This window comes from Eumetopias jubatus, unplaced genomic scaffold, assembly GCF_037043125.1.
Source record: "Eumetopias jubatus isolate StellerSeaLion01/CBP00866 unplaced genomic scaffold, mEumJub1_p1.0 scaffold_9, whole genome shotgun sequence".
Classification (NCBI taxonomy): Eukaryota; Metazoa; Chordata; class Mammalia; order Carnivora; family Otariidae; genus Eumetopias; species Eumetopias jubatus.
The window spans coordinates 114,807,832-114,834,737 of NW_028274815.1; the positions used below are offsets into that span (position 1 = coordinate 114,807,832).

The 26,906-nt window shown below is 59.4% G+C and overlaps 1 protein-coding gene across 7 annotated transcripts in view; it reads right to left on the reverse strand.

The window, feature by feature from the left end:
- Positions 1–26,185, reverse strand: part of NOL4L (nucleolar protein 4 like) — a 129,577-nt gene extending 103,392 nt beyond the window's left edge. For all 7 annotated transcript variants that reach the window (XR_003611622.2, XR_003611619.2, XR_003611620.2 and 4 more), the window contains exon 1: positions 25,865–26,185. Coding sequence is in view for 3 of the 7 variants with exons in the window: in XM_028118884.2 (XP_027974685.1) it covers positions 25,865–26,185 (321 nt within the window). In the remaining 4 variants the exon portion in view is untranslated. The remainder of the gene's footprint in view (positions 1–25,864) is intronic.
- Positions 26,186–26,906: the final 721 nt, after the last annotated feature.

Below are 26,906 nucleotides of genomic sequence, written 5' to 3' on the forward strand. Positions count from 1 at the left end.
CTCTGGGATGTTTTTCCTCAACGGTAACATGGGGTTAATGGCGTCTACCTGGCGGGGATATGATGAAGGGAAAGTGAAACCGTATTAAGGTTAACATTCATGCGTGCATGCCAACGTTAGGGTGAAGCCATTAACACAGAGCCTATCTACTACTTAAGGTGGGGTCCACCCACTCAGCCCATTCAGTAAAGCAGAGTCCACCCTCACCCCCCACATCCCGCCCCTGCTGATGGGCCCCCTTGCTGCTGAGCGGCCCTATGGTCCCATCTGCTGAGTCATGGCACCAACGCCCTTCGTCATTCGGTTTGTGGACGGTGCTGAAGGTAGTCAACATAGCCAGTTAGAACATTCTCAACACCTCCTTGGTGTTTACTTACTACTTTACTATAGAGACAAGACTCTGAAAGAAGGGTCCTTGGCCTCCTCTGCAGGGACTTCAAGAGCAACCCAGCCGGCTTCCCAAATCTTCCCGTTTGGGCAGGCCCAGTGCTTGGGCAAGTGCGAGGAATGGTAGGAGGCTCTACCCTCCCCTCCGCCCTCTCCCCCGACCATGAAGCACTGTGATCTCTGGCAAGCCCTGAATGATGGACAGGGGGCATTCTTGACATGGACCAGTTCTCTCTAGGTCTAGAAACAGGTTCTGTACATATGATGCCTCTGTATGCATCAGATACCTCTGGAAACACAGACAAGCTAGTCGCAGCCGTGCTTTTGGAGAGGGGAAAGAAAAGGGGCGGGCAGGGAATTGTTACCGTATCTTTTTAAACTGTCAAATTTCGCATCATGTGAATGCACTGTGTATTTAGACAAAATTACAAATATAACAGAACCTAGCGTTCTGGGTGGAAGGATTAAAACCCCCAGCATTCCAAGTTTGAATGACCCTTCTGCCATTCCTGTGGATATAACTGAAAACTGGGCCAGAGGGGCTTGGCTGATACAGAGTGAGTTGAGAGGGGGTCATTTCACCTTATGGGCCTCAGTGTCTCCTCAGGATCAAGACAGCTGTTGAAACCCACGTTATCATCTAACCCCCATTTGCTAGTCCCTTGGGATCAGCTCAGGGTGGGGGGAGGGCACGAAAGATAGAGGGCAGTCTATCATGGGAGCCATGAGCTACGGGGGCGAGTTCCCAGAAGCCCAATGGTCCAGCACTGTGAATGGGACTCTCAAGAACATCACCCAGGCAAACCCCTAAGTTTACTGATGGGGCAACTGAGGCACAGAGCTGGCATGGCACGGTGCCTAGATGACACCACCAGACTGGGCATGTCACCTGCCCATAGCCCAGCACCACTTGTCTTGTGACAGAGGCATTTGGGGGGCTTCGTCTGTACTAAATTCGCCCCTGCACCCTCAAGAGGCCACATGGGCAGGTGGAGGATCTGGTCTGCACACGGCCCTTTCCGCAGCCCAGGGAAGCTGGAGGGTCGGCTGCACCAGGCCCGGCTGGGCCTTGCAGGCTGCGGTAGAGTCTGGTCTTTGTCCTAAGAGCCCCTGGGGAGCCACTGAAGGGTTTAGGCTAGGAACTAAAGTTGTCTGATTTATGTTTCAGAAGATTGCTCTGGCTGCTGAGTGGAGAATGGACTGGAGGGGTGAGAAAAGGAGCAGAAGACGGATGCAGAAGCCAATGCAGCCTGGACCAGATGAGGAGCAGTGGGAGAGTTGTGAATGGGTCCAAGGAAGGTGAGCTGATTGTAAATGGCAAAAGTATATTCCTCCTTGGGTAGTAAGTCCCCTATCCCTGGACTTGTTTATACCGAGCCCAGGCCACACCATGACAGAGCTATTATAGCAGGGACTTGATAAATTGGACAACAATGCCAAGATTCCTGGTCACCTCCTCCAGGAAGCCTTCCCTGACTTCCAAGGCTCGGTCAGCTGCCCCAGAGCATCCCATGTCACAGCACTAATTATCCTGGGTTATAATCACTGGTTTCCAGATTTCTATGTCCTTCTCCACCAAGAGAGCAGGGACTACTTTGCTCCTGTCCAGATTCTCAGTCCTCAGCAAAGAGCCTGACACACAGTAGGACCTCATATATCACTTACCCTCCCTTTCTTTTCCTTCTCTCCCCAACACCCCTTCTCCCAGGTCTTTCATCTGGGTATCCCCAGTGCCCAGCCCAGACGCTGGCATACCGTGGGTGCTCTGTAAACATTTCTTTTCTTTAAAAAAAAATTTTTTTTAAGATTTTAAGTAATCTCCACACCCAATGCGGGGCTTGAACCTACAACCCCGAGATCAAGAGTCGCACGCTCCACCAACTGATCCACCCCAGGAAACGATTCCTGAAAGGGATCGTCTGTCCAGCAGATGTAGCACACAGTAGGAGTTCAGCAAAGGTTCAGCCCCTCCCTCCCAAGGGCAGGGTCAACGACAGCAGTAGTAACACTTACTGAGTGCTTCCTTTGTTCGGGACTGCCCTGAGCGCTCAGGGTAGGACTAGTATGTTTATTTTGCAGACCAGCGAATGGAGGCCTAGAAGGGTGCGGGGGCTTGCCTGGGCCGCACAAGCTGTCAAACAGCAGAGCAGGGATTTGAACCCGGACTGTCTGGCTCCAGGACTGAACTGTGCGGCCGAGTACTCCGCAGTCCCTGGCGCGCTGCGGGTGCAGGCACATGTCTGTAGTGGGCCTCAGAAGGACACAGTCACCCCCCCGAACCGGCTGCCACAGACAGCCGTGGCCCGATCCCATTCTCTGCCCAGGCTTGGGTCTCCCTCCCGCCCAAGTGGGCCAGGCCGTCCCTGGGGGCTGCCGCCTGCCCAGGCCTGTCCAGGCCCCGCCGCCCACGCGGCCTTCGCTGAGCCGCCAGCAGGCCGGCATCGTGGCCTGCCCCAGGGGACTGAGCCCCGGCCGCCGGGCAGCCCAGACAAAGGCCGGCAGCGTGCCCGATCCCCTGGCACTCGGGCTGCCGCCGCCACCGCCCCCTCCCCCTCCTCCCTCCAGGGCCCTGGGCTGGGGGCACTGGCAGACGTTGTTTTCAAATAGGAGGTGGAAGGAAGGATGAGGGACAGAACTGGGCAGCCCTAAGGGCAGAGGCTGGAATAATCAGAGCGACGGGCGAGGGACAGGGCAGTCCCGCGGAGCTGAGCGGCCCAGAAATCAGGTGGCTGGGGGGCTGGTGCCAACCGCGGCTTGCTGAATAATGACCACTCTGGGTACTGGGGACAGTCACATTGGGGCCTCATTGATCCTTCCAGCCAGAGATGGGGCTTCAGACTTCAGCCCCAGAGAGCAGGTATCAAGCTATGAATTCTCCCCCCGATTTAGTTAAGAGGAAACAGGTTCAGAGAGGCAAAGCCACTTGCCTAAGGTCATAGAGTTGCCAGTGGGGCAAACATGAACCCCACCCAGGTCTATGTGATTGCAACAGACCACATGCTTCCCACTGCCCCTATGGTCTCTTGACAAATAATTAATAATAAAAATAGAAACAACAATGAACATTTATTGACCATTGACTAGGTGCCAGGCACTGTGGCGAAGGTATTACCTATATTAAGTCATTTAATCCTCATAACAACTCGATGAGGTAAGAGCTATTATTATGCCCATTTTACAGATGAAGAAAACGAGGCCCGGGGAGGTAAAGTAACACGACCAAGATCAAACAGCGAGTGTGTGGTGGAGTGGAGTTTCAATCCAGCCATCCAGAGCCCGCACACTAACCCACTGTTCCATCCCGAATGGATGGATAGACAGATGGACGGATGGATGGAGGGATGGGCAGATGGATGGATGGACGGAGTGGCTAACGCGTGTGAGCTCTGCTCTGTGTGCTCCAGCCCCGCAGCGGGGCACCCAGTAAGTGTTTGGCCAGCAGTAGCCACGACAACGCTGGGTTTTCTCCTGCAGCCCCTGTGGAAGGGGCCTCATGTCCCCAGCGGGGCTGGAGCTCGGGGGCCATGGGCCCTGTGCCCGGGCTGCTGGGGCGGCCTGAGCTCCCTCGCCGAGCTGAGCTGCAGCATGACGGATGTGCCCGCCGCCGCGGGGAGCCCGGGGTAGAGCAGTTGCCTGGAAACAGGCTGCTCTGGCGGCCCACACTCAGACCTTTGTCACCATCTCAAGGACCTTTTATTCCTCCTCCTTTCTCGCTGGAGCCAGACCCGGCACACAGGTGAGAAGCTGCAGCCAACACCACCCACAGCCCCAGGCACAGGGGACCCACGGGGGGGGGGGGGTGGAGGGGAGAGGGGGGGAAGGTCCACGGCCCCAGGCGGGGGAGAGGGAGGCAGGTGCCGGAGAGACTGGGGAGCCCGTGGCGGGGGGAGATGGCGCTCTGCGGGCAGCCCAGCCGCGGCTTGGAAAAATCCTGACGCCGGGAGGTTTCTCTCACCAGCTTTATTTCTCCCAGCTTCTCTGACAAAAAAATGAGCCTTAGTCCTTTTTTCTTATGGCGCAGTACTGGAAATCTCAGCTTCTGGAGACCTGGGCAGAGCCGGGCCTCTGAGGGGCCCAGGGCAGGGGGACAGGTGGAGTGACCCCCAAAGAGCAGGTGCTAATTGGCCCTTGTGCTGGGGCGCCCTGAGAGGGGATTAACGGGGCCCTAGGGGACTGGCTGGGGACTGAGCCACACCCAGCCAAGGCCCCGCTTGGGGATGGGGTGTGGAGGGGCTAAAAGTAAGCACTGTGGGGCCAGACCAGTCTGGGCTCAGGTCCCAGCCCTGTCCCTTAGGCGGGTCATTTCTCTGTGCCTCGGTTTCCTCCTCACTGAATGGGGGGACCTGCCTAAAAGGGCGGCCAGGAGAGTAAGATGTATAAAACACGCGTACAAAACACCCAGCATCTAGTGGGTGCCCAAAGGAAGATCCCGCGTGCCTTCTGCTGAGTCGCCTTGGGGTGCCCAGCCCCAGGTGTGTCACAAGGACGATCTCAGTGCCCCCCCCCAAGTGCTCCGGGAGGCAGGAGCTCTACAGCCTACTCACTGGACACATGCAGGTGCTGAGGCTCCAGGAGGGGATGGGGTTTGCCCAGGTGGGACACCCAGGAGGGTCAGATGCCAGGCTGACCCTGTCAGGTTTCCCAATGGCAGAACCTCCCCAGCTAATGGGGTTGCAGGTAGACTTTGAAAATCAGATCTCAAGCTGCCTGCCCCCAAACCCTCCTTGGCTCTCCAGTGCCCAGATAAAATCCAGGCTTATTTGCTGGGCTTTAGAGGCCTCAGCGGTGCGACCCTGCTCGCCCCAGCACTGAGCAGGGCTTTGTGCCTCTGCAAAGCTGTCTCCTCTGCCCAGGACGCCCACCCTCTGCTTAGCTCCAAGATGAGCTGAGTCTTAGCTCCAGGACTGACTCTTCCAGAAAGCCTTCTCAGCCCGGCATTCCCTAGACCAAGCCAGGGGCAACGTCTCCTGTGCTCTGAGACACTCTGTTCACCAACCCCACCCCCCACCCCATGGTCCCGGGAGATCCCCTCTCTGGAGTCCCAGGCCCGGGGGGGGGGGGGCGGGGGGGGATGTACCTGGCCTGGCATCTGAGCCCCTGCAGGCAGATGCCATCTCCCGAATTCCTGCCCCACCTCAACCTGCCACAGCTCCCCGGTTACTGCCTTTGTCCTGGGCCACACGCCTCATAGTCTTGGCCCCTGAGCAGACTACTCGTTGGTGCTCTGCTCCCGCACTAACCCCCACCCCACCACGCTGCCTTCCCCGCGCTGCTCAGCAGCCCCCTGTCCCGCTGAGTCCAGTTCAGACCCTCTCTCCTCAGGAGCCTTTTCCTGACTACCCCAGACCACCGCAGGCAGCCCTTCGATCTGCTTTTCCTGCCTCCCGCCTGTGTGCTCCTGAGGCAGGAGGGAGGGAGGGAAAGAGGGAAGGGGGGAGGGAAAGGAGGCAGGGGAGGAAGGAAGTGAAGAGGGAAGCAGAGCAAGGGGAAGAAGCCCCACCTTTATTAGCACCTACAGGCCCGAGACTGGGCACACGACCACACCGTATCTCAGTTATTTCATTCCTTCACTCAGAGGCCAGCAAAAGGAAGCTCAGGCTCAGGGAGATTAAGCCTCTCAATGGCTTAAGGGCCTGAGGCCTCGCTGGGCTTCTCCTGCTGCCCACGACACTAAGCGGCACTACAGGGTCCCCAAGGGTCGCCACAGGGCCCACATTCCGTGCATTCTCCCACCGAAGCCAGCACAGACCCCAAGCAGTGGCAGCGGCAACAAGAAGAGCAGTAGTAACACTACCCGCTGATAATGGACACTATTTTGGTGCCGGGCTCCAAACCCCCACAATCCTACAGTTAACTACATGAGACCGTCACACAGAGAGGCAGAGCAACTTACCCTAGGTCACACAGCTAAGAAGGATCTGAACCTCGTGACTGAGAGGCCCATGATGTCCCAGAGCCCAGGACACTGCTGGGTCTCCCAGCTGAGCCGGCACCAGCTGCAGGCAGCTGTAGCCCCAATTCTGGCCACCAGGCCCCGAGCCTGTCCCCAGAGGCTACCCGCTAATTAGCCAGGCGGCTTCTGCTTGCTCAGTGGCTGCTGGGCCTAATTCTCCCAGGAAAGGCCGAGCTTGCAGGAGCGGGGAAAGGTAATTGCTAATTTGCACGAGAGGAGACAAAGGGGACAAAGGCGCCGCACAGCCTGAGCTGGTCTCACATTCACGACCCGGGGCTGCCCACTGACCACCACTCACCACCCACCATGACAGGGTCCCTGGACATGTCTGTCCGCAGAACACATCCACACAGTCCCCGGCGGGTCTGGGTCACTGGGCCACGCCCCAGGAAGAGCGAAAGACAGTATGTACATGGCCCCTGGCCTCCTTTTGAGTCCTGCAGGAAGCGGGTGGGTGGGCGGGGAGCTCAGTGATTTCAAAACGGGTGACCCCCTGTAAGAGCTCTGTCACTTTCTGGGCACTTTGTACTGCTGCCCACTGAACCTCACCACAACAGGTTGAGGGTGATACTGCGCTCAGCCCCATTTCCAGGTGAGAAAACTGATGCCCTGGGAGGGGAAGTGACTGACCAAGGTGACCACACGAGGAGGCCAGGCAGCCAGGACGCACTCTGCGGTGCACTCGGCTGAGACTGTTCAGTCCCCATCTCCCATTTTGCAGAAGAAACTGAGGGCTGGAGGCTACGTTACAGAAAAAGTACAGGCTTTGGGGTCCCAGCTCTGCTCTCATGGCCTGTGTGCTTCAGGACATAACCTCGGGACATGCCTCAGTTTCTTTGTCTAGAAAATGGGCCTAGAAACCCGAGTTGTGTGGGCCCTGAGGAAAGGCACTGGGGCCTTAAAGGTGCTGACTACAGATGGGCTCCCAGACCTCTCCTTCCCAGGGTCACAAGGTATGCAGGGGGCTGGGGCAGGGTGGGGCTAGAACAGGGGCCCCACGTGATGAGGGGGGAGGCTGCAGCAACTAAGGAGCAGAGCCCGGTGGGCAGGGTCTTCTGTCAAGGACCAGGCAGCCAGCTTGTGGCCAGGAAGGTGGGCTGAGGGAAGAAAGGGCCCCCTGCACAGAGCCTGCCTGCCGGTACCTGGCTGAGCCATGACCCGCTCCCTGGGAGGACCGGCCTGGGCTGGAGCTAGGTCAGGCAGACCCAGTCCAAATCCTGGCCCTTCTATGCCAGCAGGGCATGCACTCTGCACAGCTCAGCTTCCTCATTTGTGATGCTCCATATCCCCCCCCACACACACACCCCCGCAGAGCTATCCTGAAGCTCAGAGGCTGATCAGGACGGGTAAGGCACCCGGGCCGGCTGCGGGGAGATGAGTGTGGGGATCCAGCCCTCCCTGCCCAGCAAGGCCAGACACCGGATAGACAAACAGGCCGAGTGGACAATCACATGAGCTCAGACCTCTTCCTCTTCTTGAGGACCCCAGACGCCGCCTGCCTGTGGCCTGAGCTTCTCCACGCTCTGGGCCTTTCAACATCCTTACAACAGAACTCCTGACCCAAGCCAGGCCTTACAAAACCTGCTCAGGGACCACAAATCTGAAAGTTGCTTTTGTTTCGAGGTGCCAGTGATAGGTATGCACGTGTCCGTGCATGCTCATGGTGGGGGCGGCGGGGGGCAGGCTCTGGGCAATCTCCATTCCCCTGGATCCCCAGGGTTCCCTGAGCCAGGAGACCCACATCTTAGCCTTCTAGTGGCCCCACCTCACGGTCACCCTGGGCAAGTCACTGACCCCTCTGTTCTCAGTTTACCCCTTTGTAAGTTGAGGCTATTATTTCTGCCCCCTCTTCCTCATGGAGTTCTTCGAAGACTCAAGTGATGTGACAGATTCCAACAATGGTAAAATAGTTCAAAGTCATACAGATGTTAAGGGCTGGTTTTAAACATTTACTGAGCTCCTCCTACAGGCAAGCACAGAGCTGGGCACTTATATACATGCTTTCTGGCATGTTTCCTGAGGACACCGAGATTCAGAAGATTTGCCGAAGGTCCCGTAGCCAGAAAGTGGTGGGCCTGGGATTTGAACCCAGGGCCATCTGAGAGTCAGCCACATGGAGTGAGGAGTCAAGACAGTGGTGTTCTCTTTTCCAAGCCCCCATGGGTCTTAAAATCCACCCTCCCAGTTGAACAAATAGGTATCAGGGCCCCTGCGGGCATCACTAACTCTCACTGGGATTGGGAGAACTCAGAAGTAATTTTGTTCTGGGTCCTAAGGTCCTGAGGGACAAACTGTAGTCTTTTGATTCCCAAATACAAGGTGTGGGGGAAGCCAGTGACACTGGCCTCCTTGCTATTCCTCAAACCCACCTGACATACTCCTGCCTCAGGGCCTTTGCACTTACTGTTCCTTCCACCTGGAATGCTTTTCCCCCAGATACCTGCATAACTTGTTCCCACACCTCCTTCAGGGCTTTGCTCAAAATGGCACCTACTCAGTGACGCCCTCTCTGACACCCTGATTAAAATTCCAATACCTCCCTCCCCAGCACCTCTGATTCCTCTAGCTCTGCTTGATTTTTTTTCTACCGCACTTGGCAGCATCTGACAAGCTGGGGCGCTTTCCTCGTTTATTACGTAGTGTCAGCCCCCACTTGAATGTAGGCTCTCTGAGAGCAGAGATTTCCATCTGTGTCTCCAGAGCATGGCACAGAGCCTGGCAGAACAGCCACCCCATAGATATTTGGACAACTGAATTAACACTGGGGCTCAGAGAGAGACAGCATTGGGCCCAGGCCACACAGGGAGCACAGAGGTAGTATGTGCCCAGGCCTCCTGCTCCCAGGCCTCACCTTCTGTCCCCTCTCTTCTGGCATGGGATTGGCTCAGATTTGCTCAGACTGCGGATGCAGGGGCATGGGAGACAGCTGTGGGTGGGAGAAGAAAAGCCCCTCCCCTGGTGTTTATGTAGGGGAAGCAGCATGGGGGGTATGTACAGTCTGTCCAGGGGCAGAACTCAGAATAGAACCTTCGTTTTCTTCTTGACTCCTGATTTATAGAATGGGGTCTCCCCCTGGAAACATCAACTTCTACAGTGAAGGTGGTGGTTCCTTGGCTTTCCGGAGGCCTCTCTGGGGGACAGTTCTCCCCTTTCACATACGAGGTGCTGGGCAGAGGAGCGAGGGCACTGTTTGCTCAAGCTTGCTGGAGCAAAGCCAGACCTTAAGCCCTGCTAAGGCAAGTCAGGCTCAGGCACCTTCCCCTGGACTGGGCCCCGTGCTGGGTGCTGGGTGCTGGGTCCAGGTCCAGCGAGCCGCCTGCGACTAAGGTAGGGAGCTGCCTGCTGGAAGTGGCAGGTAGCCACAGCTGGGAGCAGCTGCTGGTCAGCTAGCCTGCCTGGCCTTACATCCGGGTGCTGCCCTTTGCTCACAGTGGGCCTCAGGCGAGTTGCATAAGATCTGTGCCTCACGGGGCTGTTTCGGGAGCCCAGTGTGCAAATGCACAGGAAGCACTTAGAGCAGGCCAGCACCTAGGGGGCACTCAATACATGTGCACCAAACACCTCCAAGCACATCGTCCCCTTCTCATCCTCATTACCGCTCCCCCACCGTTGCCGTAACTGCCACCACCCCCAGCATGACCAGCGCCGCCACCATCCCTGGGTCCTGTAGCCTCCGGCCCCCATGAGGCATCCAGAGCTCTAGCAGGGCAGGAGCCACATATGTGGGGCTCACCGCTGTACCCCAGGAGGCTCTCTCCAAGTTGTTGAATGAATACATGAATGAATGAGTGAATGAATAATGAATTGGCTTGTACTGAGAACAAAGCAGCTGATACGAGGAGGACACAGACCCATTCCTTCAGCCCCTCTCCAGACCTTCCCCTTATTTCTGTAGCTTCTGCTCCCATTGGGGCTATTGTCCCCCCTCCTGGGCCTCAGCCTCCAGTCTCTGCTCTGCACACACCAGACTAGATTCGGCTCCCTAGATGCCTCCCTCCCCATGGTCCCCTGCTCTGTGATACTCAATAGCTCCCGCTGCCTGAGATCTGGCCTTCTGGGGCCCCATTAAGGGACCGACCACCAAGCTACATCCCCCAGCCCCAGACCTCCCTTCAAACCAGTGTCTCTTCCCCTTTTCCCACAGCTGTGTCTCTGCCTCACTTGGTCTTCTCAGCATGGCCAGGAGTGAGCCCAAATGTCTCTGTGACCACCTGCTGACCCTGCCAACCTCCTCGGGCTTGCTCAGCCCTAGGACTGGGTGGCGGCTCAGACAGTCCTGGATGGGACCCTGACCATTGAGTCGGCTCTCACGTCAGCCCCACAACAGCCTTGGTCCTTTCATTCTGCAGAGGAGGAAACTGAGGCACAAGAAGACGAATGAAAAGGTTCGAGACATTGGTTTAACAAGTATTTACTGAGTGCCGACTAGGCACTAGGTGCTAAAAACGCAGCAGTGAGCAAGATAGCCAATATCCCTGGCCTTGTGAAGCCCAAGAGGACCACACACAAATACAGCATTGGTCAGATGTTAATAAAGGCTCCGGGGGGCGCCTGGGGGGCTCAGTCGGTTGAGCGGCCGACTTTTGATTTCAGCTCAGGTCCTGAGATCCAGCTGCACTGGGCTCCACGCTCAGCAGGGAGTCTGCTTAACTCCCTCTCCCTCTGCCCACACCCCAACCCCGGGTTCATGCTCTCTTTCTAATAAATAAATAAACTTAAAAAAAGAAAAGGCTCCAGGGGCGCCTGGGTGGCTCAGTCGGTTAAGCGTCTGCCTTCGGCTCGGGTCAAGATCCCAGGGTGCTGGGATCGAGTCTTGCATCGGGCTCCTTGCTCAGTGGGGAATCTCCCTCTCCCTCTGCCACTCCCCCTGCTTACGCTCTCTCTCTGTCAAATAAATAAATAAAATCTTAAAAAAATAAAAATAAATAAATAAATGAATAAATAAATAAACAAAAAGGCTCCAAAGTTAGGGGAAGGGGCCGAGAACATGGGGACAAAAAGCATTTTGGAAAGGGAGTCAGGGGGTACCTGGGTGGCTCAGTCAGTTAAGCGTCTGCCTTTGGCTCAGGTCATGATCTCGGGGTCCTGGGATGGAGCCCCAAATCGGGCTCTCTGCTCAGCGGGGAGTATGCTTCTCTCTCTCAAATAAATAAATAAATAAAATATTTAAAAAAGAAAGAAAGGAAGAAAGAAAGGGGCTCCTGGGTGACTCAGTCCGTTAAATGTCTGCCTTTGGCTCAGGTCAATAATCCCAGGGTCCTGGGATGGAGCCCCACATCGGACTCCCTGCTTAGCAGGGATTCTGCTTCTCCCTCTCACTTTCCCTCTGTTCTCTCTCTCAAATAAACAAATAAAATCTTAAAAAAAAAAAAAAAGAAAGAAAAGGCAGTCAGGGAGGGCCTCACTGAGGAGGTGACATTGTAGCAGGGCCCAGTGAGGGCTGGGGGAACAGCCTGGAGGACAGTGTGCCTGAAGGTAGCGAGCAGTAGTCCGGAAGGTGGAGAAAGCCTTGGTGTCTTTTGCTCAGAGGCTGATGGGGACCCACAAGAAGGTTTTGAGCAGAGGGAACATGGTCAGCTTTGCCTTTTTAATACAGTAGTTTGGCTACTGTGTGAAGAGGGAGGAGGTAGGAAGAAAGACAATGAGCTTTTGCTGGGGAGGAGGTGACGAGAACGGGGGTCGGGGGTAGAGAAAGCCCTTCACTCCCCACACCCCTCAGAGTTTACTTCCCCGGAAAAGGGACCCAGAGGAGCCAGACAGGGCTAGCTTGGGAATGCCAGGCAGAAGCAGCCCCCTTAAGCTCAGCAAGCCTGGCACAATGGGGACAGGGGCCTTGGTGCCTGAGCTGACCAGCTGGATGGCACGTCAGGCCCTAGGCTGCCCCCAGCCACCGGCCGGTGCGACTACCTGAGGCTCCCAGGTCTGGGAGGGCGAAGATCAAGTCTGTCCTGTTCGCCACTCCCAGCACGTAGTAGGTGCTTAGTAAATCTTGGTGGAATGAATGAACAGGGCCTGGTGCAAAGCAGGTGCCAATCCGTTTGCTGAATGAGTCCGTGAATGAAAGGATTGCCTGCAGCCCTGTACTGTTTGCCAGGGGTTCTCAGATTAGTCTGAGTGCCTTAAAATAATTGCAGCTGCTGCTGACCACAGAGCTTTACCGTGAGCCAGGCCCGAGGCTGCCTCTGAAGCTGCATCCTACAACCCCACACAGCAGCTTCTACTGCTATGCCCATTTTACAGAGGAGGAAACTGAGGCCCAGGGATGTTAATTAATGCCCCCAAGGTCACTCAGCTACTAAGCAGCAGAGCTAGGATTTGAACCCAGGGCTGGGTTATTCTCAGCTCTACTGTAATGCCTCCTAAACTGGGATCTTACGAATGGCACCGTCTTCTCAGTCGTAGATCCCGTGAGGGCAGGGACCTGCACGTGGGGTGCCCCGTGAATAACCCCAGCGCTCTGTCACATCTGAAGGGTTGCCTTGGCTCCTCACCACAGCTTGGCCACCATCCTGATAAGGAAACCAAGGCTAGGAGCTGGGAACTTTTTCAGTAACGGTAGGGCTGAGAAGTGGCAGAGGAAGGCTCCGAATCCCCGCCTTCGGAGCCTGGACAAGGGCTCTCTCCACAGCTCACCTCATCCCTCCTGTCCTCACTGCCACTTCATGTCCCCAGCACAGGAGCGGGGGGGATTGAGTCCCCACGCCCCCAGACTGGATGAGGCAGTGGCTAGCTCCTGAAGGCCAGCTGATGTCAGAAACCCGTCCACACCAGAGGCCTGTCTGAGGATCCGGGGCCATTGGGTGGCCCTCTCACCTCTGCCTCCTGCCTCACCCGGCAGAAGCCATGAAAACTGAGCCTCAGGCCCCGCAAGGGAAGCTGGGTGTTTAAACCACACGCATGGTGTGTATGGCTACGCATGCGCAGCAGCGAGCCCAGCGAAGTGGTGGCCGCCGCAGCGACCATCACTGCTCACGGAGCCCTCGGCCACGGGCTCGCCTCTGAGGGGCGGGAGGCGACAGTCCAGAGAAGCAGGCCCTGATGTCACCCCCGGCCCGGCTGTAGGAGCAGACACGGAGATGTTAAGTTGCCCAAGTCAGTGAGCACATAGGGGATTCAGGATTCAAAGCCAGGCAGCCCAGCTCAGAGCCAAGTGTACCAGGCCGGACACATTAGGGACTGGGCCTCCCCTAGGTGGAGGAGCTTGGGGTGCGCTGGGCACTTTTCACCCCCTTGCCGGTTGCTGTTTTGTTGTTGCTGCTTTCGGTCATGTGTGTGCTTCTCCTTGAAAAACATACCTCTGTGCTCCTTTGTCCACGTCACCCTTTCCCCCTTTCGGCGGGGTGGGGAGCTCCCAGCCCCTCATCTCCCATTTCTTGGCTCATTTCCTCCTAAGAGCCCTCCCTAGTTCCTCCCTAGTCCCCAGGGTACTCTCTTCTTGCCTTGACGCCCCTCAGTGCCTCCCGGATTAGGCACTAGCCACCTGCCTCCTCTCGGGGCTGCTGGCGGCTGGCTGTGACCTTCGTGGTGAGCTATGCACCCTGACTCATGCTGGCGGGCACAAGGCTCCCCCTGCCTCAGCCAAGTGCAGCATGCCGGCTGCCCACCTGGCTGTGAGGCCCTGTGCCACCGCCTGGCCCTCCCTGAACCAAAGAATCCCTCGGGGACCCTGAGGGTCAACACTACCAGTAGATCCCGTTTGCACCTTAGTAGTGCGTCCCGGGGGCCTCACACTCTGCCAGAGACTCATGCCTGCCTCTCTGGTCTGGGAAAAGGCGCGGTCCAAGCGCATGTAATACCACAGGGGACCCTGGGATCCGACACTTGCTGTCAGGAGGACGGCGGATTGAGGGAGCCGAGGACACGACCCTTCTGCACTGTACAGGCTCAAGTCCAGGCTCTGCCTCTTATCAGCTGTGTGGCCTCGGGCATGTTACCCAACCTCTCTGAGCCTCGACATCCTCATCAGCCAGATGAGTGCAAATGTAGCATGTTTGGACCGTCGCATGGAGTCACGTGCATGAAGTGCTTAACAGTGCCTGGCTCTTCGTGAGCACTCCATGAACACTAGCCGGGTCATGATTGCCACTGTTTGTGCTCAGTAGCAGGCATTCGCTGCATACTTTATGTACTTCAAATTATCGCCCACAGCCCTAAAAGGGCGTCGATATGACTATCCCCATTTTACAGATGTGGAAGCCGAGGCCCAGAGAGGAGGTGGCGATGTGTCTGAGGTCGCACAGCTGGATGATAAGGCAGGATTTAAACACACAGCTCTCTGGCCCGGGGACCATGCCCACTCTTAGCCCCAGAATGGGCAGCCTGGACCCTGGGAAGCCCACGGCCCCCCTCCTTCCCTGAGAGGCAACTTCTGACTGGACCAGCGGGACTTCTGGCCTCTACTTCCCACCTACTTCCCATCCCGCTTTGATTCACGGTGCCTTGCCTCTGCCCCTGGCTTCTGTCAGGGCCTTCTCTCATCCAGATCTGGGGCTGGGGGTCCGCCGATCCTCGGGGGCAAGCCAGCTGACCACCCCTCCTGCCGGAAGTCTTCCCTTCCGGTTTCCCCGCACACACCCCTGCTGTACTCACTCCCTTCTAGCTCTGGCCACTGCCCCTCCTGTCCCTCTCCGCTCTGGCATCCCCTGCCCCATCCCAGACCCCAGATCCCAGGTCGAACTGCTATTCGCCATGCTGTGGGTGCAAGAGACAAAAGCTCCTATTTCCTGTGCTGAGCACCTGCCGTGGAATCTCTCTTCACCTTCCCGCCAGCAGCCCTATGAGATGGGTAATACCACTGGGCCCATTTTACGGAGAAGGAAACTGAGGCTCCGAGAGGGGAAGTGACTTGCCCAAGACTGCACAGCAGTAAATGGCAGAGCCTGGATTCAGCCTCTGCCTCTACATTCCCCACTCCTCCTCTGACTTGCAGGGGCCTCACGTTCAACATAAAACCCTTTGTCCCCAGCCCACTCCTGTCCCAGCTCTAGATCTCCCAGAGAGGCCCCATCCCCCATGGGGCTTCCCAGCAGGAACTCTCTGAGCTGAACCCCCCCCTCCCTTGGCCCAGGCTTTCCTGTTGCCCCACAAAGTGCTCCTTAGCTACCCTTGAGAGGTTGATGGCTCTCTGGTTTGGGGATCTTTGCACAGAGGAGAGGGGTCCTCCCAGCCCCTACTCTGTGGCCTGCCTGGCAGGCTTGGTTTTAGGGCATCATCCCAGCTACCCCACAGGGTGTGGGGTATCACCACTCATACACAAGGGGTCGAGGGACGACAGCAAGCAAGCCATTTGCCCAGGACCAGAAGCTGGTGGCAGAACTGGGGTCCAAACGCAGGTCTATTGTTGGCCATGTTACTCTTCCGTCCTCCCTAATTTTGCTCTACCCAGTTAGAGAGCCCCTACTGCCTGGGCAGACCCCTCTCCATATCCCTACAAAAATGACAATCCCACTATTAAGCGTTTCACAGGATTCTCTCCCTTGGTTTTTCCCAACAAACTTGTTGGGTAGGGACAATCATCAGACCCATTTTTCAGATGAAGAAACTGCAGCACAAAGTGCTGACTTAGCTAGGTGCCCACATAGGCTGTGCCTTGGTTCGCTAACCTGCCTTGGTTTGCTAACCTGTAGAATGGGGTCATAACAGCCTCCTCACAGGGTGGCTGAGGGCCGCGCAGGATTGTGGAAGCCAGGGGCTCTTGGAGACACGCCCTCAGGAGGCTCAGAGATGAGGCCCGAGTGTGCTTTTCTCCACCCGCCAGCATCCAGTCAGGGCCTGGCCTGCCAAAGGAAGGGCCCCATGTCTCCTTGAACATTTCCTCAGCCCGCCGATGCCGGGATGCCGAGAAAACGATGAGTCATCCACCCAAGCACAGGCCTCCCAGAAGCCTGCAGTCGGGTCCCAGCCGGCGCGCAGAAGGTTCCAGGCTGGTAAGGGGGCCCCGTGGACACGATGACTCCCAAGCTGGCCCCACCGAGCCCGGAGTCACCAGCTCTCCACAGCCCCCCACTGCCACATGCTACTGGCCTTAAGGACAACTCTTAGACTCTGTAGGCCTGTGGGCCCCTGCCCTGCCCCCCAGGTCTGTACATCTGTCCACGTTCCTGGTGCCTTAACCTCCCCTCCTTCCACCCAAGCAAACTGAGTCACCCTTGACCTTTGAACAGCATTCTCCCCCTGACCTCCCCTGTCACCCAGTCCCAGTCCCTTGTCCTATGAGGAAAGCAGCCCCTCTTCTTCCTCCCAGGCTGGCCTTCTTTCTCTTCACCTTGCAATTCCTTCACCTCCTGTTTCGCCTTCATGGAATACGCCTTCCTCTTGCCCAGTGTTCTGAGGGTTCCTTCTAGAACCCAAATCTGACTCCATGCTTTCCCTCATGATGACACAAGGAGATAAGGACACACTAGTTCCTCCGAGTGGCTTTCCAGATCCTTCTCTTCCATCTGGCCTCAAAGGCTTTCACCAGCTCATCCTCTCAGGACCCCACAGCAGTTCTCGAGCTGATTTACCCATCCCCACCCCATGTGAAATGCTCTGCAGGACATGCTTCCTCGGGAAAGCGGCCCCAGTCACCATCATACGCAGCCTGCGCTAGCCTGTGAGAACCTGCCCCGCCTCCAAGCTCTCGCTCACAACCCCACCCCCTGGAATGAGCTTCCCCATGTTTCGTTCTCGCTTGAAAATTTGGTTGGGCCCTCAAGGTCCAGCTCCTTGGACACTGCTGGGCAGAAGGAATGGTCTGGACCTTGGGGCTCCCGAGGCCCTCTGAGTACAGAAGTGGATGGGCGGTTCTCAGACTCCTGCTCTGAGGCATCTGCTGCCCCCCACAGTGGGGAGTCCCTTTGGGGCAGCAGCTAGTCTATGTCCTGCGGACACAGCAGGAAACAAGAGAGACTAGTCTGCCGTGGCAGGGCTCACCATGTTACGGGGAGACAGATACCAAACTTATAAACTGAAAACCATACATAATGTCAGGGGCTAATAAGAGCTAGAGAAAAAAATTAAATAGAAAGGGGGGCCGTGAGAAGGGCTCAAGGGACTTAAAATGGTCCTCACTGAGTATCCAGGAGGGCCTCTCTGAGAAGGTGACATTTGAGCAAAGACCCAAAAGAGGAGAGGAACCAGCCATGTAGAGATCTGGGGGAAGAGTATTCCAGCCTGGGGGAACAGCCTGTGCAAGGGCCCTGGGGCAGAATTGTGTTTGGTAGTTTTTAGAACAGCAAAGAGATCAGTGTGACTGAGACCAAGTGGGCAAGGGGAGAGTGGAGTGTGGTGAAGGCATCAGACAGCTGGGGCAGATCATGCCAGGCTGTGGAGGCTTCAAGAAAGACTGGCTCTTGGCTTGAGTGAGATGGAGTCTTGGAGGGTTCTGAGCAGAGGCAGGTGAGAATCTGGTTTGTTTTCTACAAAGTTTTTTCTGGTGTGTAAGTTGGAAGGGATTACAGGGGGGCCAGAGTGAGCACAGTGGGGTGGCTGGAGGGGTGGAGGTGGTGAGAAGGTGAAATTTGAGATGTATTTTCAAGGTCAAACCAACAGTACTTGCACACAGCTGGATGGGGACGAGGAGCTGTAAGAGAAAAGAGTCAACATGACTCCCAGGGGCAGGATGCAGCTGCTGGGATGGCGACAGTGGGGGAGCAGATGAGGGGCGAGTGACCTGCCTGTTCACACCCAGCTCCGGTGCTCTCTGGGACCCTGCGCAAGCTCCCTCCATTCTCAGCCTTAGTTTTCCCCTTCCCAGGCAGGCCTAGAGGGCCGGATGCTGAGGGAGTGGGTGACTTCGCGGGGAGAGGACAGGCCCAGCCTCCCAGCTGCTCTGTCTCCCCACCCCTGCAGCCCGCCCAAGTTGGGTTGGAGTCTGGGGCCGTAGCTGAGGTGAGGGGGAAGGATGGGGGGGCATCTGTCTCCCAGCAGGCTGGATCTTGGGCAGGTCAAGGGTTGCCTTGAGCTCTGAGAAGCTTTTGTGGAGTGCCCTCAGATGAGGGGGCCCGATGCGCCGGGGGGGGGGAGGTGCAGAGAGCCGAGGCGCCTGTGGACCCCCGCTTCCAAGTCCTGAGGCTTAGAGGGTCAGACAGCCATGGAACCCAAGCCCGACCACGTCCTCACTGTGGGACTCGGGCCGGTTCCCTGGCCTCCCTGATGCCAAGTTCTCAACTGTCTCACAGAATCTAGGGGCAGTTAAGTGCCATAAAGTGTCTGGCCCATGGCAAGGGCTAGGAAACACAGGAGATGGGCTCAGGCCCCTGACCAGGGAAGGCACTCATTACAGCAGCCTCCTGTGTTCTAAGATCCCGGAGCCCAGAACTCGAGTTCCTGGCCAGGGACTAGAGCAGGGGTGGGGACGGGTGGGGGGAGAAGGGAGGCGGCCTCCAGGATGCTCATCATCCTACTACCTTTCTAACTGCTGGATGCCTATAAGCCTCGGCAGAGTCCCCAGCCTCACCCCTCCAGCACCCCTCCCGGACCTCCAGGACCTGGCACCCAGCACCAGGAAGGGATTCAGAAGCAGGAGGGACCAAAATGGCATTCCCGTGTAATAACTAAGGAAACTGAGGCTCGGAGCAGGGCAGGAGCCAAGCAGGGCAGAGAGACCCTGAGCTTTCAAGTCCCCAGCTCTGGAGGCTCATGCCACACCTATGCTCCTCATCAAGACCCTTCTGGTGTTCTGTGCAATTCAGTACAACACTAACCAGCCCCTAATGGCGCTGGAGACACAGAAATGACTCTGACACAATCTCTCGGGAATTAATAGTTACTGCCCACCAACTATGTGACCGGGACTTGGCTGCGCGCTTCTCTCCATGGGCCCATTTAATATCCACCACGGCTTTCATTGCCATCCCCATTCTCCAGATCAGGAAACTGAGGTTCAGTGAGATCACACAGCAGCTAACATTTCCTAGGACTTGCACATTCTTCAGACTCTACATTGCTAAATGCATTAATCTTCATACCAGTGCTATGAGGGAGACAGAACGATCAGCTCCATTTTACAGATGAGCCAACTAAGGTCAAATTGGTGAAAGGGCAGAGCTGGTATTTGAACCCAGGGCCCTGTGGCTTGAAACCCCATACCCCTCCCCTCCCCTGTATGTCAGGGTGGGCCAAGGGCAGGAAGTGGCCTCAGGAGTCCTCGTTCTAATAAGCTGTCCACCGTGGCAGGCCCTCACTCAGCTCTCTTCTACTCCCCCTCCTGTTTACGGGCCCAGTTAGCAGACAGATACAGGTTACCAGGCAGAACCCCGCAAATGACAGCGCAGCTTTTCCAGTTTGCTAAGCCTCCTGGTGGTGGGGCTTTTGAGCCCATTTTCCAGATGAGGAAAGTGAGACCCAGGAAGGTCAGGCAGGATACTTGCCCGAGGTCACATGGCAAGGAAGTGGTTGAGCTGGGATCCATCAGCCTTGACCTCCTCACTTCAAGTTCAGAGCCCTCTCTCCCAGAAGGGCACACCACCCCCCTCCATGGTGCTTGGCTTTGGGCTCAGTAAGTGCCCTTGTAGGGCAGGGAGTGGGGGAGGAGGAGGAGGAAGGCTGGAAACAAGGAGGTGCCCCGGCCCTTGTTATGGGGATGGGGACAGGGGCCGGGACAGGGACACGGCATCACTTCTCACGTCCACTGCCTCCCTGACACTTCACTTCGGCAGCTGCTGAGGCTCCGGGGGCAGCAGGGGCCGGGGCGGCAGCTCGGGCTGTCTCTGTGATGATGAGGGACACCCGTCAGCCCTGCACTGCCAGACTACTGGGGTTTCTTCAGGAGGATCTGGAACATGTGTGCAGGCACACACTCACACTCGTGGTCTGCCAATGCTCATGCTCCAGGTGCTTGCACATCGGCCAACACAGACGCCTGCAGTCACACACATTGCCAGGCAGGTAGTCTCCCCCCTACCTGTATACACGCGCGCGCGCGCGCACACTGCTCCGGGCACACAAGCATCCCCAGCCTGCACAGGGACAAACATATGCACACTCACACCCACACAGTCACACTGCTGCACACACACACACAGAGCCTCCTTGTGCACACACATGCTCCATCTAGCCCATGAGCACACGCGCCTGTGCACAGTACTCAATCCATCCCACAATCTCTAAGAGCTGGCTTTGAGAAGCCCAAGCTTGCCTGAGGCTGGGTCAGGCTCTGGACCTTTGTCCCTGGGCAGCCCCAGCCACAAGCTGCCCACCCCCCAGTCTTCCCAGCAGCATTTTTAGGGTCCCCGATGGGCCTCCTGACTTTCAGACACCCCAGGAGAAGAAGGCAGTCTTTGGGGGCCATGCCAGGTTTTATCCAAGGAAGAAGGAGGTGTGCGGTCCCCATGCCCAGTAGAGAGTGACCTAGGACCTGGAGGGGAGGCCCCGGGAAGGCAGAGTCTGATCCTCCAGCATCACCCAGGCTCCAAAACACAGCCCCTAGAGTGCCTGAGACCACATTTGCCCAAATCACCGAGGCTTAATTGACAAAATAGCCCACTTCTGCCACTCATGAGAAATCCAAATGGGGCCCGTGCCAGATGTCACTGTCAACCTTCTCCTCAAAAGTCCCCCGGGACCCAGGACACCGGAGGTCTCCTCCCTTCTTCTCACCCAGGACCCAAGACAACGGGGCCCTCTGCCCTTCTTTTCACCCTGTACCCGTCCTCGTGAGCCCCAGGTAAGTCCCCAGGCACCTCACGGGGAGCCAATCCTGCCTCCAGCAGCAGCGTGTGATTACAGACATCTTGAGCAGAGGGATTCTTGTAAACGAATTCAGATTAAGGTGTAACGGACTGAAAGCTTGTCACGAAGGACTTTCCAAGGGATCGGGCCGCAAGACCCCTCAGACGGGGTCAGAATAGGGACGTGTACAAGCATCAGCCAAGCTCGGGGCCTGCCCCTGTCAGCAGCGAGGCCTAGTCCTGCACCTTGCTAAGCCTCAGTTTACTCATCTGGAGGGAAGCACAAATAGCAGCATTGACCTCTGGGGGATGGCGAGAATCTGACAAGTCGATGTGTGTCAACCCCTTGGCACAGTGACAGGCACACTGTAGGTGACTCAGAAGCGGTCACTGTGGTGATAACTTGGAGAAAAGCAGGAAACATTGAGGAATTCAAGCGAAGGTCACAGCATACATTACACCGGGCTAAGTCAGAGGCCCTTTCCCGCCCAGACCAGTGGCCGCAGGTGCCAAAGGTTTTACACAAAAGCTCTGGGGAGAAAGACCGAAGACTGAGAAAATGCTCTCCACTAAATGAATGTTGTCTGCAAACTGGGAAAAGACCACCATTAGTCAATTTGGCCAGCGGAACACCTGGGGTCCGGCTCGCAAAAGCCTAATGTTGACAGTGGGGTTTGGCAAGCTGGCGTTTCCCCTTGGGGAATGGGGCTCTAATGGGGGGATTCACAGCCTGTGATGGGCCCACGATGCCCACAGTGGAGCACAGAAATCTGCATTCCAGTCCTGGCTCCCTACCAATGGGAAGCACCTCTCTCGAGGCCTCGGTCTTCCCATCCGGAAGATGGTAGAGTTGAGCTGAGAACATCTATCTCCAAGGAGGTCCTGGGAGTTGACAGATAGCCCGGGGCCCCGCCCCAGCCGTAACCTGTGGCCCTTGCAAGCCCTGGGGGAGGGGGACAGCCCCACTCAAAGAGACCAGAGGAAAAGGAAAGAGGTTGGTTCACTTTGTGGCCAATGCTGGAGCGGAATCAGAGGGTCTTGCCTCCACGGGGTTTGCTTCCCCTGCTTGGCAGCACACAGAGGCCAGAGCAGGCCAAACACAAGAAATAATAAATCCTAACCAGGCTTTGCCCAGTCAGGAGGCCCCGGCTGGCTCTTGTCATAAAAAGATCTTATCCCCATGAGCACCCCGTGCCGCGGGTGGAGGACTCCGCCCTCCTCCCCTCAGCCCTCAGCCCTCCGCCTCCACTTCTATTTCCTGTGACAACCTGCAAACTGAAGACCAACTTGCCTCTCCCCCACGCCCAGGCTCTGGCTCGACCCCCGCCCCGCCCCGCCCCCGCCCGGGCCCCAGCTGCAGGAGGGCCCCGGCAGAGTGTAATTCCCCGCGCCCTCCTCTCTGCCCTGGGCCCGTCCGGACAGATTAAGCCTTTGTCACACACACCCAGAAAAGCTCAGGGCCAGATGGGACGGGACAAGTGGTGTCAGATCATCGACCCGCGGCCGGCCGGGACTAGGGAAGGGCCCGACCACAGCACCGCATATGGCTGTGGGAGGAGGCAAGGGGGCCCAGGGAGGGGGCAGCCAGAGAACAACATGGAAAAGAGATGACACACCATGGCCACCCTTGGGACCGCACACCGCGCCAGGGGCCCTGGTTCAGCGGCTGGATGACCCAACACCCACACCCCCTCTTCCCTGCAATAGGTTTTGCTGCCCGCCCTCCCTTCGTGGCTCGGAGAGAGCTTCTTTATCACATCCTTAGCTAGGCCCACCTCCCCCACCAGCTGGGTGCCCAGGGGCAGGCAGAGTCCCACCGGCCCCAACACCCTGTACCCAACACAAGGCCTGTGGGTGCTAAACAAGTGCCTTGGGCAAAGGTTTACGGCCCGATGACCTTCACGAAAACCCACCCAGGACAAAACTACAGGATGTCTCCCAACTGCCACCAGAGGCCGTGGCAACTCTGTGTGTGTGTGTGTGTGTGTGTGTGTGTGTGTGTGTGTGTGTGTAGGCCAGTGAAGGCAGGGGATGTCCTTTGCACCTTTCAAAGCCGGTCCCATTCAGCCCCTCCCAGGAAGAGGCCATGGCTGGCCCAGAATTCCCAGCAGGATTTGTTCCTCTTAGATCAGTGGAAAGAAAAATGGAAATATAAAAATAATTACTGAGACCCAGGAAGGTGCTTGGAGATGGGGGTGGCAGGACTCGGGGCAGCTCCTGCGGCCGGCTCCAGTTGGCTGGGCGAGTGGCAGGTAAGTAACGGGCTCTCTGGGGACCAGCAGGGCAGGCAGGAAGGCACAGGGAGCTGGAGGGGCAGGCTGTCCAAGGAGGGCACGTCTGCTCTGTTGTGTTTGTCATCCTCCTGGCAGCCTGGGCCGGGAGACCTGGGGACCTGGGTCTCCTTTCTCTGCCTCCCAGGCAGGTGGTCCCTTGGGGAAGGCTTATTATTGGTCTGGGAGCCAGGGTGGAGGCTTGTGAGGCCCCTGATGCCAGGGATAGGTGAGGCAGGCCAGCATGGGCCTCACGAAGGATCTGAAGAGACTGGCTGGGCTGGGAGGACCTGGAGCCCAGGCCCAGCACCCAGTTTCTGCATGTGGCCTGGATGGGTGTGTGTGTGTGTGTGTGTGTGTGTGTGTGTGTGTGTGTGTGTGTGTGTGTGTGTGTGCGCGTGCGCGCACCGTGTGTATGGTCATGCTTACTCTGCCTGACAGCAGTGTTGCTAAGAGGGTAGAGGGACTGCCCCATGATGCCCACTCCCTAAGGGAGAAATGGACCCACACAGAGAACCAGTGAGCCAGCTGCCAAGTCTGAGGGTCACCTGCCTCCCAACTTCAGTAGTGGGTGGAGTGCGGATCCTGCCTCCCGCTATGTGGAAGGTTGAACCAAGACTCTCAGCTCCCTGGGGAGGGATAACCAAGCTGGGGTAGGAGGTGCTAACTGGCCTGGATGGCTGAGGGCACTGACCCAGGGGAGGAGGCACAAGACCCAGTCAACCACCTGGAGGGTCACTGACCTCAAAAAAAAAACCACACTTAGATTGGGGACACTAGCCCAAGATGGGGGAGAACCCAAGGGGGTATGGAACTGGCAGGGTGGGGAAGACTGACCTAAGCTGGGGAGAGGCAATGGCCCTTACTCCCCATAAGGGAAAGTGGGCACTGATTTGGGCTGGGGGAGGGGTGCCTGACTCGATCAAGGGAGGGGACAATGACCAGTCTCCCCGGGTTTGGGGGAGAGCACTGATTGGGGGCTGGGGTGGGAGGGGGGTCCCTGACTCGCGCAGGGTGGGCCACTGCTCCAGCCTCGCCCTCCGGGAATCCGGCCCCGGCGCACCCCCGGCCCGGCCCCATGCTCCGGGTCCGGCCGGAGGCGGCAGCGGCGCAGATGGGCTGCTGGCGGCCGCAGCGGCAGCGGCGCGGTTATCAGCGCTCCTCGCAGATGGGCCGCCCGCCCTCCGCGCTCACGGCTCCCCACTCCCCGCGGCCTGCAGCCCCGTCCCCTGGGCGCGGGGGGGAGGCGCCTCCGGATCCGCTCCCTGGCTCCCGCCTCCCTCCCTCGCGGCCCCCTCACCCCGCGGGCCCCGGCCCGGGCGACCGCCGGAGGGGGAGGGGGAGGGGACAAGTGCACTTTTCGTAACGACCGAATCAATTGTGTGTGAAGAGCCCGCTCCGGCCGGGGACGGGGCTGAGCGCGGGGCGGGCGGGCCGGACGGGGGAGGAGCACGGAGGGGGGAGCGGGGGAGCGAGGGAGGGAGGGAGGCCGGCGCGGGGCGGCCCCGCTCGCTCGCTCGGGCCGGGCGAGGCCGGGGAGGGAGCGAGGGGGGCAGGGAGGGAGGCCGGCCGGGCCGGGCCCGGCCGGGGGCTGAACGCACTAATGGAGGGTCTCTGCGACGGAAAGTTCAAAGCTCAGCGGCGCCCCGGGAGCAGCCGCCCCCCCCAACCCCCACCCGCGGCAGAACAATGAGGTCCCGGCGGGGGAGCCGCGGGGCCCGCGCCGCACGCCCTCTCCAGGGCGCCCCGGGCCGAAGGGGACGCCCCCGCCCGGCCGCCCGCCTCCTCCCTCCCGGCGGCTGCGGTTCCCCGCCCCCTCCCCCACGCCACCCCGCCCGGGCCGGGCCGGCCCCGGGGACGGGGGAGGGGAGGGGATGGATAGGTCAGGCCGCCCCCGTCCCGGGGAGGGGGGAGCTAGGGGCCCGGGGGGCGGAGGGGGCGCCCCACCCACCCGCGCGAGGCTGCTCCTGCGCCAGGCTGCGGCTCGGGCCGCCCCTCCCCGGGCCAACCCCGGGTGGGGTCGGAGAGACAGTACCCGGGCGGGCCCCCTCCCCTGGCCCTGGGAGCCGAGTGGACTCCCTGTCCCGTGGCTACCCCTGCCCCCCCTCCCGCGGCACCACCCTCCACACACACACACACACACACACACACACACACACACACATACACACACACACACACACACACACACACACACACACCGCCCAGCCGGCCCGGGGGCGGGAGCGCGAGGCGCCCGGGACAGGCAGCCCCGGGGCGGGCGGGGGGGGGGGAGGCTCGGGCTTCGGAGCAGCCGCCTGCTGGCTGGGGGAGGGGACGGGAGGACGGAACATGCTGGGGTGAGCTGCCCGGGACAGCCCGCCCGGCACCGCCACGGCCCGGGCAGCGGCGCAGAGGGGGGCAGGGACGCCCCGACCCCGGAGCGCTGCCTGGGCGGGCCGGGGCGGGCGGGTGAGCAGGGACGCGTGCGCCTCGGGCGGGCCAGACCCACGGACAACCTCAGGGACACACGTTCGCACATACATCCACACCCCCCCACCCCGCCCCCGCCCGCCCCGAGCCCCGCGGTGGGACCGGCCCGCGGCCGCCGCGCGCGCACTCACCGAGCCCGTCTTGACCGGCACATACACCACTTGGCCCATCTTGGGTTCCCGGCCGCTGCCCAGGCGGAAGCCCTTGGAGCGCACCCAGAACTGGAACTTGCCTTTCTCGCCGGCCGCCGGGCCGCTGCCTGCGCCGGTCCCGCCGCCGCCCTGCAGGACCTCGGCGATCCGCTGGTATTTGCTGCGTGTCACCGTCTTGGTTTTGGCCGAGTCGCCGTAGGTGCGCAGGCACCAGTCCCGGAACTGGCGGCCCAGCTCCGAGTCCCCGGGGCTGCGCTCGCGCTCCCAGCCCCCGCGCAGCAGCAGCGTCGGCTTCGGCATCCTCCCGCCGCGCCCGGCGCCCTCGGGGGCGGGCCGGCCGCCGGGCCGCCCGGTGCCGGGACTGGGCTGGGCTGGGCCGGGCCGGGGCGCGCCGCGGCCCGGGCTGTCCCGCGGTGTGGCTCCGGCGCGGCTGCTTGATGGGCACGGGCGGCGGCCGGACGCGCGGGGCTGCGGCGCGCTCTGTCCTGCTCGGGCGGCGGCAGCGGCGGCGTTGGCGGCGGCGGCTCCGGCTCGCCTCCTGCTCCGCCTCCTCCTCCCCCCCGGCCGGGATGCGGGAGCGATGGAGGCAGCTCCGGGCCCGGAGGTGCAGAGGGGGCGGGCCGCCCCGCGGGCGGCCGGGGGAGGCGGGAGGCGGGGAGCGGCTCCGGGCGCGGGGAGCGAGACCGAGCCTGGGCGCGGGCGGCGGCGGCGGCGGCGGCGGCGGCGGCGGCGGCGGCTGTCAGCTCGCGCGGCTCATCCTGCTCCTGCTCTGGCTCCCGCTGCCGCTGCTCTTCTTCCTCCTCCTCCTCCTCCTCCCGCGCCCGCCTCCACCACGCCGCGGGATCCCACCTGTTAGAGCGTCGCAGCCTTCGCCGCCGTCCCCCCCCCTCCCTCCAGCGCCCGCCCGCGGGGCCCAGACCCCGCCCCGGCCCGGCCCCTGGGGGCGCGGGGGTTGCCGCGCCCGCAGCCGCCGAGAGGGCAGGAGCCGCAGGCGCGCAGTGCCCAGCCCAGGGACCGAGTT